At 40.2% G+C, this 18,169-nt stretch overlaps 1 protein-coding gene across 1 annotated transcript in view; it reads right to left on the bottom strand.

Moving 5' to 3' along the window:
* LOC104164212 (zinc finger MIZ domain-containing protein 1-like) overlaps positions 1–18,169 on the bottom strand; it is a gene marked incomplete at its 5' end in the record, with an annotated part of 34,367 nt that overhangs the window by 12,070 nt on the left and 4,128 nt on the right. Inside the window, 12 exon segments of the mRNA XM_009703473.1 lie at positions 1,270–1,517; positions 2,047–2,115; positions 3,996–4,063; positions 4,374–4,534; positions 5,090–5,195; positions 6,397–6,607; positions 10,451–10,592; positions 11,935–12,109; positions 14,411–14,593; positions 16,753–16,915; positions 16,917–17,038; positions 18,109–18,169. The exon segment at positions 18,109–18,169 is cut by the window's right edge and continues 28 nt beyond it. Of these exon segments, the coding sequence (XP_009701775.1) occupies positions 1,270–1,517; positions 2,047–2,115; positions 3,996–4,063; positions 4,374–4,534; positions 5,090–5,195; positions 6,397–6,607; positions 10,451–10,592; positions 11,935–12,109; positions 14,411–14,593; positions 16,753–16,915; positions 16,917–17,038; positions 18,109–18,169 (1,709 nt within the window).

Here is an 18,169-nt window from a genome sequence, read left to right as displayed (position 1 = left end):
AAGAGTTGTGCCACCTGCTGAGGGACAGACCTATAAAGACATTTAGGATAATCTTGTGATCTGCATTGATATGCCTATTGCAGGGGGAATAGGAGAGCGTGGGTTTCATCTGCCATTGATGAGTCAGGACTCTGAAGCAATGACTACCTCTGCTACAGGACCCACAGGGGAAGGCAGGGAAACAACAGTCTAGGCAGCTATTGTTACACAAACACTAAACCCCACTTTACATGACTACCCTGTCTGCTCCTGATTATAAGCTAGAAAGATGATGAAGAATAGATAGCTCTGTTCTCATGCTCTGACTGCACTTCACTCCTACTAAACAAATGAAAAATTTGTGATTCAGTGCTCTTGGCTTTGTTATAGTAATCAGTCATCTGTTTGAAAACCTGAAAAGTTTTATCATCTGTCATCAGTTTTACAGTCATTGGAGCAAATTAACCATATTTTGCATGCAATCCATATTTTTCTTTAAACGTCTGCAAAAAGCACATACATCACCTTGTAATCAATTTGGGGATTCTGATGGTGTGAACAGTTGGTCTTTTCCCAGAGCTGAACTGAGTCATATCATATTACTTGCAAAAGAAACAGCCTCTGGTTTTGTATTTCCAGAATTGTCACTATAATTGAGTTATTCACAACATACCAGTCATTTGAAAAATGTATCTCCACTGCCTGTACTTAGTTCTCCGTTTCTCGATCTGGCAGCACATGCGTAGAGGAACTCAAAAGTAATTTTCTAGGGCAGAGGTGTTTGCAAAGCAGTTAAAAGCTCTTTAAAAGTCATCCACTTTCTGTGTGGTCTACCAAATGTCACCCACCGGGTCACAAGTTAAACTTTAGTGGCCCAAGTAGCAGGGTTAATGGGGCAGGTTCTCTACTTCTCTACTTGGTAACTGTAGCACTAGGAGCCTTCACTTGAATGAAAGCAGAACAGAAGGAAAATGGACAGAAAAAATGAGGAAATATGTATATTGTGGCAGGCAATGAATATATAAGGTAACATACAGTGTTTGCTGATTCAGGGAGGGCTGCATGGCAATAAATATGACAAGCACCAATTTCCTTACTAAAATATATTTTCCTCTAAACATATGAATCTTAAAATGAAAAGACTGATGCAGAATTTTAGAATTGCACCCATATAATTTGCTTTCCTTATGTATCTCTCTGAGAAGATGCACTGACATACTGAATTACAAAGCTGACTGAACCACTGACTTTTAGAGTGACGACCTGGGTGCACAAAACTGTAAAACTAACCTTGGTTACCATATTCAGTAGAATTGTTGCCTCCTGGAGGAGGTGGTAGCGATGGGTAAGGTGATGGACCAGGACCCAAAGCTGCAATCATCTCCATTACATTTGGCATTATCATCTGGCTTGGACTCATGGTCTTAAATCTTTTTGAGGGAATGCCATCTGGGTCATCTTTGATGTGAATATCTGACTTTATAGGGACCGGCCTCCAACTGCAAGTTGGATCAATGGTAACTTCTTCAAACTCTGAGCTGTAAAATAATGTGAATATTTTAGCACATTAATTGATTATTATTTTTTAATCAATTCTGCTGAATTTTCCGTAAGAATCTGCACAGTAACAAATGTTCTGAAATGCTATAGTATAATACAACCTCAAGATCTTTCACTCCTCAAGTGTGTGCTGGAAGCAAGATTTAAAAAAGGCAACTGTGAGAGCACATTTCTCTGTTTATCCAGACAATGAAATCCAAACATATCTATGTGGTCTGCCACATATGAATCAGAGGGACTACTTGTAAATACGAGAAAGCATTTAATCCTCCATTCTCACTCTTCCCTCTGCTTCACTGGTGGGGCTGCCATCAAGAGACAACTCAAACAAGATCTATCAAGTAGATGGAAGCTGATGCACTGTATCACTAGCTCCACCAAGGAGCCCTGAAACAGAATATTCAAGTTCAATCACTAAGATCTACTTTGGCATGACTAACTCAGTACTCATTAATATATCTCCTAGTTGCTTAGTCTTAGATATCAGAAATGAGTAAGTTCACTTACTTTTGTATAGCGTTCAAAATACCCCACATATACTGGTCAACCTCCAAGCCCTCCAGCAGAGCAGTTTTACTAGAGAGATAAAAAAAAAACCCAAACCTCATGTTAAAATATTGCTACACATGTGTAAGAGAGAGATGGGAGGAGGACAGGTTAGTGATGAAATCAGCAGACTGGGATCCACCAACTTAGTGTCTGTAACATAATTTAGGAATGATTTTGGGCAAACAGTTTTAGTTCTACATTTGCATTACCAGGATAACAGTATTCTATATCAAATACATGAGATAAGGATACATCTACTTGTGTGTGTCCACAAGCTGTTCACATCCTTTAAATCTTTTTTTTCAGTGAAATATATCACCAATTTAAAGGCTTTTCAAACATAGCAGATCTCTTCTGTGGACATCAGCTAGTATTGTTTTTTCTTCAAATCAGATTTTTTTTTTTAGCTACACGGTAATATGGCTTCAAAGTAACTACGTATTATAGCTATTTTACTTAAGATCAACACAGATGGGGAGAGAACAAAACAAAACTGGAAATGATTTAGTTATGTAGGCACTTAGATCTGAATGCTGGTGCTCATACTCAGAGAAACAGGACAAAAAAATTTGGCCTGGATGTATGAATACATAAATTAAGAAGCAAGACATCCAATTCTTGTGATATTTTTAGCCAAACTTAAAGATAAAAAATATTCAGGTAGTTCAGAAAAAGCACCTGCACTTTAGGATATGTATCAATCATGGACAGTCATTGAAACAAGCTCTTCTCAAGCCTGCAATGTCCACAGAAGCAGATAGAATGGACAATCTCCACTGCTGTTTATACCTATCATCGGCTGGCACAGCAGGGATTAAACTGGAGAATTGCAGAGATAAAACAAGATGCCACAGCTACAGCTGCTTGAGCTAAACAGCCCTGGCTCCTCAGCTGAGGCTGGAACAAACTTGTAACCCCATGGACCGAGCACAGTAGGTTACAGACACTGAACTACCATTCACATGTTCTGCGATTCTTTCTGCCCAGTTAAACGTAAGAACAGGCAGTCTATAACCACTTCAAAGCTTTTTCTTCTATTTCTTCTGCAGTATGCTAGCTCTCTGGTCAAAACATAAGGTTGAAAGTATGCCAAGGTATCCCTCTTTTCCTTTAAGCAATCACTCCAAACTTCTGCTCCTGTGAAATCTTTTACCTTTTTTAAAATCAGTCTTATTCTGGACTAGAATCCTTCCTGCTTTCTGCTCTCACTTTAATTTGCACTTGATGTTGTCTTTGACCTTGGAGGATCCAACTTCATCTCCTACCTGATTACTGGGAAATGTTGCAGTCTCCAAAATTCCCCCCTCCTTGAACGCTGCCATTAGCTGCATATCTATGTGACTCAAAGCACAGTACCCAAGACAGTTATTTGGCATCCCTACTTAAGGCTCAGCTGGATGCTGAACAGCCTAGTATCTATGTTTTTGAAGTTCAGTAATTTGGGCATTACAATATTAAAATTATACAAAAATAACTCTAGAATAGACTAACTGTTTTTTTGCCATGGCATATTGTTGTCTGGCACTTGCTTATACTTTGTAACCTAGGGGAAGACAAACTCCCAGTTCATTCGTTTATGTAGACATCTCCTGTCTTATCCATATAAATATTTGAGCTTCTTTTGAACTCTACACAACCCATTTATAGCCTGTAAAGACAGCTCACAGATTATGTATTTTGTGAGAAAATATCTTGTTATCTGTTTTTAAGTTTCTAATAATCCAGGGTGTTCCCTCAATTTATGAAATATTGCAAGAATTCTCATTGGACTTTATGCTATTAGGTAAATGTAATATATAAACCTTATTTCCTAGCACTTCCTTTTTCTCCCCTTCATGACCTTAAATGTGACCTCAGTTTGGTCAAATGGTGTACAACTCCATTTCATGTAGTACGGTTACACTTACTTGCATACTGGACACCTCCAAGTTCCTCTTTCACAGTTCAGTTGCAAGTAAGATTCCAGATCAAAGCACTAGGTAGCAGAAAGAAACGAAGGAAAAAAAAAAAAAGAAAAAAGAGGAAATCAAGGGAAAACACTGTATTAACTGAATCAGTTGGACAAAAGTAAAACTGCCATGAAAAAAGCCTACTAGCACTTAAGACTAAACCAAACAGCTTACTTTCTCCCTCTACATTAAACATTATATATATAGTTAATTATTTAGGTTGATAGACACAAAGAAATCCCATTTCATTAGGCCCTCTCATACAATAACCAAGCTAGATGGACTGTAACGACATATGGCTGAGGGAATACTGCCAGGCCACTGGCATCTACTCACTTGTACATGCTTGCAGTCGTGACCCCTTGCTGGGAGCTGAATCCGCCGGAATGTGATCGGACACTTCAGAGACACTTTAATAGCAGTTTGCTCTACTCCATCTTCCCCATTTAGTGTTGCATTGCCAGAGGAAGCTGCTACACTACTGAAGTTCCTCTTTACTGTTTAGGAAGAAGGTATGTGTATGTGTGAGAAAACAGAAGTGTACTCTAAATTCTCACGTAGAAATCTGAAAGACCAACACTTCAACCTTTAAGTGCCAATTTAATAGACAATTTATCCACAATATATTCTGTGTAATTTAGAACATTCTTCTGAACAAACTATCCCACACATGTTTATCAGCTATACCCTCAACCAAATAAAGTGCCATACAAGCACTTCAAGCAGCCCTAAATAGAGAATAATCTTTCTACACGGGCCTTTTAGGTAAGTCAAACACAAACATGGCAGAAAAGTCAGAGAAATCTTCCTGGAATGGGAGAGTCCTCGTTAGGAACCAAGCTTGTGTCCTTGGTACTTTGTCACCCCCACCCCAATATCCCTCAACATTTGAGGATACCGAGGATTTAATCGACGGACATGATGTTCTGGAAATTCCTGACAAGTATAGCTTAAGGTTTTCAATAAGCAAGTAAATCTTGTGTAGAAATAGCTTATCACAACTGAACATAGGCATTCTGGAAAGTCATCACCCACACAAAATGAAAACTCACTCTTAGTGATACAGTGTTCTGCTGGGAGGAGGCGTTTCTTTAGTAGACCTTGAAGTACGGAGCGAACTGATGGCCGATGTACTAACTGCAACACGAACAAGTGTGACTGAAAGAAAACGCACTTTGTTACCAAGAGAACAAAACACACGTGGTAAATACAGCGCTGAACAGAGCTGCATTCTTCCCTTGAACACATGGCTTCCGTAAGAGCCTGATGTTTAAATATGAAAGCTGGTTCTGCTCTGCTGTGCACACACGCTCCCTTAGGGATATTATGCACCCTGCGCAATATATTGTTCCATGCTCCAGGAGCATAATGTATACAAGGGCTTTAAAAAAAGCAAAGATCTTCTGCATTTTCTCCCTCCTTAATATTCAGAATACATAGGGCTGACTCATTCATCTCTAACATCAGGATTTATTTTTAAAACCCTGGATTCTTTGACACAGTCTAGCCTACCTGGCTGCCCTCAGACTACGTCGCAAGTTGCAAAAACAATTTGCTACTGATGTGTCTGGAACCAACTGAATCTTATTCCTCAACACAGAGCTCATTGTGGATTCACAGGATGCTGCCCCTGCTCTTCACCACCAGATAAATGACATTATGCAGAGAAACATGAGTGTGAAGCAAAGCAAAATGGGTGGATGGCATCTTGTCACAGTGCCTCAAACCACGACCTTGGGAGAGGTAGCAGCTTGCTCTCTTGTCAGTGACAACAGAACAGTCAAAAGCTCAGACTGTATGTGTGCAACAGTCTGCATTAAAAATACAGTACTTGTCCCCAAGAGTAACTAAACCATGGAAAAGGAGAAAGGGGAAAGTTGCATCATCTAGACTGCATCATGGAATATGAGTTTTTCATCTGAAAAGCTATTTGAAAAATCATCACGACCACCAATGATTATGGGGTTGATGTTCTCATGTCAAATCAAACAGCTTAATATCCCAAGTAAATGAAATTAATACTGGACAGCAGCCTAGATCACAATAATCTGCATTAATACACTTTAGCTGCCTTATTACACAGGAACATGCTAAATAGGTAGGAGATCAAACTCCCTTCCTCCCCTAGACCACAAGCCTTTTCAGAGACATCGGAAGGACACCACTACATTCTGCAATAATTCAGCAGCAAAAATTTCCCTATTGGCACTCTGTGTGAACATCATCACACAAGCACCTTACCAGAAAAACACAGGGAAAAAACGAAAGTAAGGCTCTTTCAGCTAGGGTAACATTTGCAAACTGTACTAAATAGCAAATGTAGCATCAGCAGCTGCAGCCATGAGCTCAGTGTACTTACACAACAACATGCTGTGACTGTAATTTGAATTGTGTTTCTTCCTGGCTGGCAGACATGCTTTAGGTGCAGAGGTTTATGAGATGTCTTGTTGTCGCCACGTTCGATGGTAAGTGGGGTTGCATTAACGCTGACCTGGACTGAAGCTGGCCAGTTTGTGTTCATTTGTCTGTCTTCATGGTGATAGCACTTGAACTGTAATTCCAAGTCAGACCTGTACAACAACCAATAAATCTTCCTTTAACTTTGCTTTCACATGCCAGAGGGAGGTCATTTTGATGCTAGGAACGCTTTTTCTTTACAAATCAGATTCTTTTTCTAGAATTATTGCCAGTAAAAGATGTAACATACTTTCTTCATAAAAGCCCTTAACAGAAGCAAGTCATGATGAATTAATGTTGCAAGCATGCCACAAAGTTGTTAATATTTTACATTTAAAAAGGACTTTCCAAGGGAACGTCTCAAATCACTTTGCAAAACTAGACCATGGAATGATCCTGCAGAAAGAAAAATATTAACATCAGGTAGGTCCTTGCTGTGTGTTAAGAGTTAGGAACAAGAAAGTGATACTGTGGTGGGCTGTGCCAGAAGACTGTGGATTCTTCACTACTTCACAGCATTTAAAAGAGGACTTGAATGAACACTTGTCAGACAAAATACAAGTACAGCTAATCCTGCCTTGGAACAGGTAAATCAACTAAGATAAAATGATGCCTGTGTCTCACCCCCTGTGTTTCTGTTGTTCCAAATTAACACAGCTGTGGATTAAATCTACCAAATTTAGACCTTCTTTCAGAGCATGAATCCCTCCCACCTCTCCAATAACAACTTCCACACACTATTTAGCTCCTCAAAAATTAGTTTTATAACACCTCCAAAAAAGGAGGAGGCTGAGATTAAGTTAATCACAAAGTGGGTAGAGACTATGACTTCAGTTTCATACATGGATGTTAACCTTGTGTTAGGAGTGAGCAATTTGAAGAAGAAATTTAAAAGAACATGAAGAACTGAACTGTCAGGATTCTGCTGTTCATGACAGCAAAAGACAGCTGAATGTTTATCTTTTATGCTTGAAAATCTAGGTGCTCATTTCTTCATCTTGCCTGAAGGAAGGTATCTTTGTAAGATCCACAAAGAACAGCTCATTCAGGAGATCATCACCTTAATGGCCATTTTCCTTATCCAAAACCAGAGATTTCAATTCTGATTTAATATTGTTTTTTCTGTATTTCAAAACATCAAGATTTACGGCTGGAGGAAAATGTCTGGGTTTTTTTTTTTTTTTTTTTAAAAAGAAAGGTATAGAATACAAATTACCTGACCTTTCAACATAATCCATCTATATGATGTTTTTCCAGGCCTTTTTTCAATATTTTATTAACAATTTTTTGAAAGCTTTCTCTGCAAGATCCACTGGAGATTCTCACCTCATGAGAACACTCTGCAGTCACCCAAACCCAGAGGAAAGCAAGGCTTGGTACCTCTGATACAAAAACCAGGCCGAGTGTGTTCCCGAGGACTCTCAGTAGGCTTGCTGAATGTCACAGAGCAGTGACAGAGCTCAGGAGACCTTCATGTTCTTAGCATGCCATGTCTCCGCCGTGGGACGCTATTAATAACTGAGCAGTGCTAAGACTGAACCAGCTTCAAGGAGACATTTTCCCTGCCTTCAATCTTTCTGTTTCTCATAACCATGAAAAGTTCCCAGCAGGGAGAAAAATAGTTGCGTTGCTATTCATTATGTGTGTACACGTGAGAAGTTTTGCCGAATATTTTAACTGGCAGACAAATACTCAGAACTGGCTTGATTCCACCATTCTCTATAAAACTGAAATCCATCCACACATGTGACTAATTCATTTTTCTGGAGTCCATCCAGCCCTGAGTTAAATGTGAAATGACTTCATTACAGGACCATCCATTCTCCCCACTATTAACAAGCTTTTCAAAACAGCAGACCTGAGCACAGTTTACCTATGAGTCTTCATTAAAATAAGTTTAAATAAAGGCTATGTGTTTGGTGAGCTAAGGAAGAAAGAAAGAACAGATATTAAGAAACAGTCTCATGCCTCAGTGCAGCACTATAAATCTACTGAATGAGCTAGCACAATCCCCAGTAGTGATTACTTATTAATAAGAACTGGCAAGTAACTGCCAAAACTCCCTCTGCTGTGAGTACTCCACAATAATGAAATGCAAGTAAGCAATAATTGACCTCAAAGTTAGGTGTTAATTATTGGATGTGGTCTGCCTGCAATCCCTGTCCCTCCCAACCCCCAGGCTACCTCAGGGTGGGGCGGCACCATGGCAGAAAGGACTCCTGCATCCCCTAGCTCAAAAAAGACAAGGAACTACTGGAGAGAGTTCAGCAGAGGGCAAGGAAGATGATGAGGGGACTGGAGCATCTCCCTTATGGAGAAAGGCTGAGAGCACTGGGTCTGTTCAGCCCAGAGAAGAGAAGAGTGAGAGGGGATCTTGTCAATGCTTATAAACACCTTAAAAGGGTGGGTGTCAAGAGGATGGGGCCAGACTCTTTTCAGTGGTGCCCAGCAACAGCTTAAAGGGCAATGGGCACAAACTGAAACTCAGGAAGTTCCACCTGAATATGAGGAAGAACTGCTATACTTTAGCAGAGCATTGAAACAGGCTGCCCAGAGAGGCTGTGGAGTCTCCCTCTCTGGACATATTCAACAGCCGCGTGGATACAATCCTGTGCCACTTGCTGCAGGTGACCCTGCTTTGGCAGAGGAGGTGGACTGGATGATCTCCAGCGGTCCCTTCCAACCCCGACCATTTTGTGATCCCGTATCAAGCCTCATCTTTAGAGCCTGAGTCCGTCCCTGGGGCAGGGAACTGAGCGTACTTCTCTGCCCACCTCACGCCCTCCACACCATGAAAACAGAAGTCTCAAGTAGATTCCAGCGAACGGGAAGAAGGTCCTCAAAGGGAAAAAAGCTGAAGCTTCAGGTTATGAGTCCCATTAAGGTCAGGGGAGATGTGCTCCAGGCTTGGGAAGAAACTGAAATTCAGGCAGGCATAACAGAAAATGTGCTTAAGGTGCTGCATTTTACCATCTCAGCTGCTACACCTGTGAAACAACCTCCATACAAGATCCTGAGCAACTAACCAGCCTCCACACTGCACAGAGACAGGCTTAAACAATGTAATCACCAGCCAGGATAAACACTGAGATACTTTCTGAGAAAAATAGAACAAGGAGACAAAATTATTTCGTGGTATTTGAAAATATACAAATAAAAACCATTAAGGCTCTGATTGTCATTTAATCTAAAGCCCTCCCATGAACATGGTGGAATCAGGACTAACCTGGAATCACTTATGCAGATCTGCGTTAAATGCCGGAAAGTACCACGTAGGAAAACTATTCCTCGTTGCTGGAAAATAGTACTCACTGCAAGTTAAAACCAGAAGCCTTTGTATGTGGAAAGCTATGCTCCGATATTTCTGACTTGTCCTCACTTGTGGAGTCATAGGAGAGGGGGAATTTACGAATTTCGGAAATTAGTTTCTAAAGTTTGGAGGATTTAAGCACTTGCCTTTCCATATTATTTTACCAAGCCTCTAAATCAAGTCCTTCATTAGTGTGTTATTTTTCATTATCAGATACTCTGCACCTTTTAGTTTAAGCATGAACTGCAACAGCCCTGCATAGTTACTCCTTCAACTAACACTTCACAGGCCACAAAGCACCTAGGACTTCAGAGTCTCCCAAATGGAAGTTTGTACGGGTGTTGATCATGCACGTCTCACACCTGTTCCACCCAGAGCAGAAAGGATGGAAGCGACTGTAGTGATTTTCAGACACTGCATGCCACGTGCTATTGGCAAAGAGACGCAACACAGATCAGCAAGCACTGTAGAACATGTTGTCTCTGGAAAGTGACAGGTAAGAGTATCTGCAAGTTTAAAGGGCATTCTTTCTATATAGGCCACAATTTTTAAAGTGAAATTCTTGGCAAATCTAAATGAAGTTTATCTGGCTTGCCACTCCTCCATCTCTGGGTGCTAGACTTCCTTGCAGCAAGGCTGAGATTACCTCCACATCAGAGTCTGATGAACAGTTGGCCGTAAGTGAAAGACATGGTTACTGACTGCCAGGTTGTGTTCCAGCCGGAAGGGCTCCAGTACAACACCATCTCTCACAGGAAATGTCAGACGCAGCTCATCATTGTGGTTGGCTGGGATCGAAGAGGGAGAGAAAGTGTGAACTTTCCCTTTAGCATCTGCAGTGCAATAATAATGTGTATATTTATACAGAATAGTAAAAAATGGCACAGTGATCTGCTACTGGGTCTAACTTAGCAGGTTCACACACACAAAAAAGAAAATCACAAGTAACTACATCATTTAACTGGCACAAGTGACAGGGCTCAAACTGACAGCAATGGCAAAGTAAAGTCTTCCATCGTCCCACACTTAACATTAGGACCTTAGCATTCTGGCCACAAACAGAAACCAGACATGGCAAGTATTCCTGTTTTTTTATTACTGGTTAGGTTCTGTGTCCAGGCTTACTCTGTTGGCAGAAGACTGACAACAAATCTCTTAATTACGGCAAACTGTGATAGTGCTTATTTTCCCTGCTTTGAACTGGGATCAACGTTACCCAATTAGTTTCAATAGTTTCATCAGTTGAAACTATCCAATGATCAAAGACAGTGGTATTCAATTACTATCTGATCTCATAACACGAGGTTTTGTAGTAACTTACAGCCGATCTATGAAGTCCAAATGTCTTTAAATGCTGTGTTCTTGCCCAAATAATACTGCAGGCCACCTTCTTCTACTTCATTTTTCAGTTATCCTGAACTCCAAACACCAGCTGCAAACTGCTAATGCAGCAGCAGTTATTTTACAGAAAACACAAAGGTTCCCCCAGTTCCCTAGTAAATGATATCTCCTATTGTTCATCAGTCACTTCAAAACCTCAAACATCTTCTGCTAGTAGTATACAGTCAGAGAGATCTTGTTATTCCTGCCCTGTTGCCAGCCAAATGTAGCTGTGACGCTGAATGGCTTTGAAAGGAACATATATCAATTTTTGGCATACTACTGGATATTCTTAAGAAGGCTGCATGGATCACAATAGAGACACCGCTATAAATATTCACATTTTATGCTATTCTGCAGTGATGTTCAATGAATGGTTTTGCCCTTGAACAAAACAGGCCACAATGAAAGTTCATATAACAAAGAAGCCTACCAAGCACACATTACGCAATCCAAAATCGAGTGTTTTATCCTCAGGAAGAGTATCAAAGGAATACTTCAGGAGTAAAATCCTTACAAGTTTAACCTGGAAGAATTTTTCCAATATTCCACTTTAGGAGGGGATAGCAATCTTTCTCTTTCCTGTCCACTGGCTCTAGTGAGCCTGCACCATGCATGCCACCTATTACAACTCAGCAATCCAAGCCTCTCCCTGAGCAGAAATCAGAGCTAGTTTCCAGGCTCTGAAATTATGTTGCAGAGAACAGAGGGACAATAAATGACTGTGGGGGCATTCTGTTTGCTACTCACTTGGAGGTGGTGGTAAAGCATTGATATTTGGTTTAATGTCAGGTGGGAATGGTGGTTTGACATCCTGGTTAGGTGACAGGTATGGAGGAATATTGCTCCCTGGAGTCATAGGTGGCGTGGGGTTTCCTGGAACAGGTGAATGAGGGTAATTTGCCACAGGTACAGGCCTTGATGGCTAGAAAATAAATAACATCACGTTGTTATTGCAGTCTGAATATAAGAATAATAAGCCTTGCGAACTGCACTGCTATTAAACACCAAAGACTACATACAAGGTAGGGCGGCCCCTGTGTCTCCAGAACAAGAAACCACAGGATGTGGCATGAGGCCTTCGGGGAAGAGGCAGACTAGGAGAGCAAAGAAGGAACTGAAACCAGCAGACCAGCCAGCTTAATTCAGACAACAACCAGATACAAGCAAGGCGGCCAAGAGACTTAGCATGTTCCTCTGAACGCTCTCTTTCCAAAACCAACCAGCCATTCGCTTCAGTTTTTCCACAGCACTCCAGCCCACTCAGCCCTTTCTATCTCTTTGGCTTCCTCCCAAAAATAGCCCCAGTGCACAAAAGCCTACATGAAAAACAAAATCCAAAGACACACAATTAGAATGTCTGTGTCCCTTTTACTTCCATCTATCCTTTCTTCCACCGCTGTCCAACTCATCTACTCAGAATGAAAGCTCTGGGGGTCGGGGGATGTCTTTTATTCTGTGTCTACAATTTGATTCTGTTCTTAGTTTGCTGCTGAATAAGAAAAACTAAGAGAAAAATGATAGTTAAGTATAAATAGTAGCTATAGTATTAAAACACCATTGGTTTTGATTCTTGTAATTAAGGGGATGGTTGCAGTTAACAGAATAAACCAGTAACAATGATGCGAATGAAGCTGACATTAAACAAAACTGCAATTGCATAGCACCCTCTGGTAATAGCTTGTGTACCATAAGCACATACACGTGACAACGTCAGACGATGAAAATCTTTACAGACAGCCAAAGTACCAGGACTTCAATCTGATTCTGTATCTAAGTGCTGCAGCTGCTAGCCTAGGATACTGTAAAATATGTAAGAAGAGAGCTGCATTCTGAAATCTTAAGCATTTACATTTCCAACCACCTTTGCTTTTTTCTTTAATACATACAGTTACTATCCCCACGATCACTACAATCCAAAGGTTCAGGTCCTGTCTGTGGCAAGCTGGAATTTTTCCCCTGGCCAGGATAATCTCCCTTCTTAGCAAAGTCTCATTTTCTAACTGTTTCCAGAATGGTCAATATTTGAATAAAAAGTATGGGATGCATTGGAAAGACCACAGATTCCCTGTTAGAACTATTCTATGAGCAAAAAACTTAAACCCCATCTAAAATAAACACATGTAAAATGTATTAAAAAATATCTGTCACTTAAAAACTTCACAGAAATCTTCTGCAGTTATTTTAGCATAAGTGACTGCACTGGAATTCCAGCAGTTGAGAATCTGTCTCCTCCTTGTGTTCTTCCTGGCAGTGTACTGCAAAAGCTGCCACAATGCAACAGGCATTCCTTTGGGTACCACAGTGGACAGCTTGGTTGCATGTAGAACAGATGCTCTGTAGTAAAGGGTTTTGTTTTCCCCTTTTTTTCAATGGTGTTTTCTCTGTGAAGCACACCAGAACAATTCCAATTCAACACCAATGTGCAACTTAAATTCTTTCAGCCTACATTGAAAGACAGAATACAGTCCAGAGACTTCAACAGCTAAGGCTTTAAGAGCAGGTCAGACCATCAATAGTCCTCCTGGGTTTTATACTCACTGGAGTACCTGCGTGCAAAACAACACCTTTGTGTGCACTTCAAAGACATCAAACCTCAGCAGGCCCTCAGTATAAACTCGGTTTGGAGAATATGAAGTGCTCAAGATGTATCCATAAAACAGGTTTTAGGCAACATTTTAAGACTTCTAATTCTTGCCTAAAACAAGCAGCACAGAAGGAAAAGAATGAGAAAAGGGCAGGGAGAGGTCGGAGAAAGTCACGTAAACTTCAGTTCAAAGACAACTGCTACAGCAGAACAGCTTTTAAATTGGCGCTGGCTTAATCCAACAGTGACCACTATAGGTCTGAAATTGGGATGCTGCAACGTGGAACGTGTTTATTACAAATTTCCAAAGTTGTATTCTTCCAGGGTGCCAGGAATAGGTGAAAATATTACACCTGAATCCCATTAGGTACTTCTTTTTACATGGTCTTTTTTAAAGTGAAACCAACATTTTCTGTGATGAGCTGCAGTAGCATTCAATTTTCTTTATGAACTGCTCTGAAGTTACAAGGCAACTTGGCTTACTGACTTGATTCTGTGATACCCAAAAAATTAGTAAAAACACTGTGCTTTTTTCTCTGTTTCCTTTAATTACGTAAAAGCTGTACCTATGAAGTCATTAATGTGACTTCATTCATAAATGTCTACCAGAATGCAACAAGATAATCTAACAATCCTTACCTTGTAATACTGTCCCATGTTGACTGTTGGAGGAGGGTACTGCCCTGTGTTTTGCTGGCTTGGCATCCTCTGTCCAGGATAGCTGGGAGACGTAAGGGGTCTTGGAGGGTTGGGAGTGGGGTACTGACCAGGTTGATTTGGAAACTGGCTATTTGGTCCATACTGCTGGTTTCCATAATTCGGCTATTTCATGACAGAAATGAAAGATGACAAAGATCTGTTTCATGCAAGCAGCTGTCTTGAATTGATTATTAGCATACATTCAATAGTGGAATCAAAACAAACAAAAAAACCCTGCAGGTGAATGCTCCTCAACTTAGTGCCACTCATGCCTAAACCAGGGCCCTGATGGCTGGAGGCGAATACTCACTCAAAAGCATAGAAGTCCCACAAACCAAAGTGGGATAGGAATAACCATGTACCTTAACACACACGCACACACACTCAGCCTTGCAGCACTGTCAAAGGGCACTATGTTTCAAGAAACCAGAATTACAACCAGATGCAATGTTCACAAAATCTCTGTGTTTTTGCAAGTGCTACCAGCCCCAACTCTGGGGCTCCTTTACCAGATGGAGAATGGAAGAACAGAAAGAAGAACTGACATTAAAAAAAAATAATCTTGAAATGGGCAGAGAATAGAAGCTGTATTGACTATGTCTGTCTTCTCAACACAACTGCTATCCTGGCCTTGTGCTAGAGTGTTTAGCAATACCTTAACAACTAAAAAGAAGCTATTACTAGTCATAAACACCCTGCTTGTGCTAGCTAGTACTGTGCTGCAGTTTTGGAATCGAAGTCATGAAAATTGGAACTTTACAGGTAATAAAATAATAATTTGAAAAATTAACTGATTAATAAGAAGTTTCCATAAATGAAGCTTTCAAAAACCAGTAAGCAAATAGCACCTATGGGATTTGCAGAATTTCAGACCAGCAAGCATGTAACACTTAGGGCACTGTTCAGTATTGACTTCTTGGAAGCACGATTACACTCACTTACAATGAAAAACCTGCTTCTGAAGCAGCAAAAAATGACTTAGAGTCTTCCTTAAAATGTGAAATCAGAAGATAAAAATTATCTGAACAAGACACATTCTATGTTTTCTTAATTGCAGAGTAAGTGGCAGCATTTACAGAGTGAAAAATCTTCCCAGAGAAGCAACTCCTGTAAAAGTCCATCGTGTGGATTTTTTTTGTTTCTGATTATTCTTTGTATTAAAAAAAAGTTTGCAGATCAGGAAAGAAATGTAGCTCAATAATAAATGCTGTATTTTCTGCATGCCATGGTACTCTTTTTTTTCCTGTAAACTCTTACTACCATTATTATAGTCAGGGCAATATCATAATATTCAAAGCTCTATATCTGGAGTTACAGCTATTGTTGTAGTCTCAGTTTAATACAGAATTTTACCAGGAAATTATATCTGAAGCTAATAACTGGTGGCTAGATTCATAAAGATATTTAGGTGCATATAGATGCCAAGACAGAGTTGGTGGGATTCTCAAAAGCAACTACTGCCTGATTCACACCAATTTAAATAGTAAAATGCATTGGTACTTTTTAAAATCCAAAAGCTCATCTGTCTACATCTTTGGTTGTCTAAATTTTTATAAAATTTTGACCCTAAGTGTTTTGTCCAAGATCATAATATGAGTCAATGGCAATGTAATTTTGCCTACAAAGCCACTCAGATCTCATATAACAGCATGGGAACTTAGACACAAATACCACACTCCAAATAAACTTACATTAGATAAATGCTGACACAGAGGGATTTGAGTTCAACATGATTTATATTCATCTCAGTGCCTATGAAAATCAAGCCTCAAGAAGTTTGGAAAGCAACTGGTCTTTAAAATAAATGTTACTACTATTGGTGTTTATACAACATATGCCCTGTATTTCTTTAGAACAATAAAACCATCCAAGAAAATGCAGATCATGTAGGTATTGGACTTAAATGAAGTATTTCACCTTCAACATCTCTTTTAAGTTGTCACTTTAAATAAATCCACTCCTGAGAAGGAAGTCTGCTTAAGGTCTATGAATTCACCATCCAGCATGAGAATCTTAAAGTGATATTTTGAGGGCTTAGCTGGTTTAAGGCCTTTCTTGGTTTCAATGACTGTCAACATGACTAACATAGCAAGGGCCAACCTGAATACTTTAGAAGCTAAAAAGGAAGAGCTGCTGCCGCTCATATTTTAATGGCAGCGTTCCTACCAAGGCTGGAACAAAGACGTTACCTATCTTGCAGGGATGCACACCACACATTACCCAGCATGTTGCAACTTTCAGTCAAAATAATAGTGTACATAAAATATAATTTATTTTATTACCTCTCCTGGGTACGGTCTCTTTATGCCCTGTATAGGCAAAGACTGGGGGCGTGGGCCTGGATAGGCTTGCTGAGGCATCCTCTGCCCATGGGTGCTGAACGGACTCATCCCAGGAGGCCGAGGTTGGTTCATGCCCATGGGTGGCCCACTCATGCTGGAAGGTTCCTGCTCCCATGTTTGCTGGGTTCATGTTGCCTGGCATAGAAGCAGGGCCACGAGGACCAGGCTGGTTCATAAACTGGTTGTTGTAAGCCTGAGTTGGACCCATCTGGAAAGAGGAACAAACCTTCAACGGAAGAAGAAGAAAAAAAAAAAAAGAATAAAATGCGACATGCATTTAAAATGGGACAAGGGAGCTGAACATGCTTCTGGGGGAGGGAAGAAGCGGAGGATTTATGTCGCATTTTCCTTCACTGTCCTCCACCATTTGATATGTGGTGATGCTATTTATAATAAAAATTCAATTGGAATCGTAAAAGACTTAAGAGAGAAAGACAGACCTAAGTCTAAGGTGAGTAATTAAATAGTTTAAATTGGCTAGTCTATTACTATAAGGTGACAGGTTAGGAAGTTGGCTGTGTAAATACAGCACACCACTACAATTCCTAAGACACTGTGCTTCTTTACACCACCTGGTATATGGGCCTATATACTTCAAAACTCAGGGAGGCCAAAAAAGCTAAGGATGAAAAAAACCTGAACTGATCAAACCCCTGTTTATTTTAAGAAAAAAATTGTTACATGAAGTCATGACATGCTGGAGGCTATGGATCACCAGAAATGCACATCTCGCATAGCTGTTCTCATAGACAATATTATTAAAAAGCAAATCTCTTTTTTACTGTTGTTTCCTTCTTTGAAGGGAAAAAAACCAAACAAACAACTGTAGCTGGTAAAATAAACAACTACCCAAGCAGTACAAAACCTATTCCAAGATTCAGGAGCATTTCACTGGGTACTCAAATTTAAAGGTTCAAAGGGCTGGCAAAGGCAGCAATAATATATCATGTCAGACACAGCCATAACTTTGGGTAATCTTCAATTATTTTTCTTTTAAGGGGCAATCTCCAAGCGACAAAATACAGTTAGGCAAGATTTACTGGGAAAAACATGGGAGACTGACTCATACCTACATACACACATTCCAACAGTTTCTCATAAACATTTCTAACCATGCTCATGCACAAAAGAAACCCAAACCGAAACCAAAAAAACCAAACAAAACCAACGACAAAACAAAACCAACAAAATCCCAAGAATATGCACCCTAATAAACAGGGGAGTACGAAGGACAGCCCAGTTCCCTATAATGGTCCAGATCAGGCAGGTAGGGAGACATAAAGGTTACTCTCTTACCGGTCCATACTGGTTCATGTCTTTATTCTGCGTTTCCTGAAGGGCTGCCACAGTGGCTGTA

Source organism: Cariama cristata, unplaced genomic scaffold (assembly GCF_000690535.1).
Source record: "Cariama cristata isolate BGI_N322 unplaced genomic scaffold, ASM69053v1 scaffold15497, whole genome shotgun sequence".
In the NCBI taxonomy this organism is placed as follows: Eukaryota; Metazoa; Chordata; class Aves; order Cariamiformes; family Cariamidae; genus Cariama; species Cariama cristata.
Note: the sequence above shows the minus strand (reverse complement) of the source record. Positions and strands in the feature narration are given on the sequence as shown.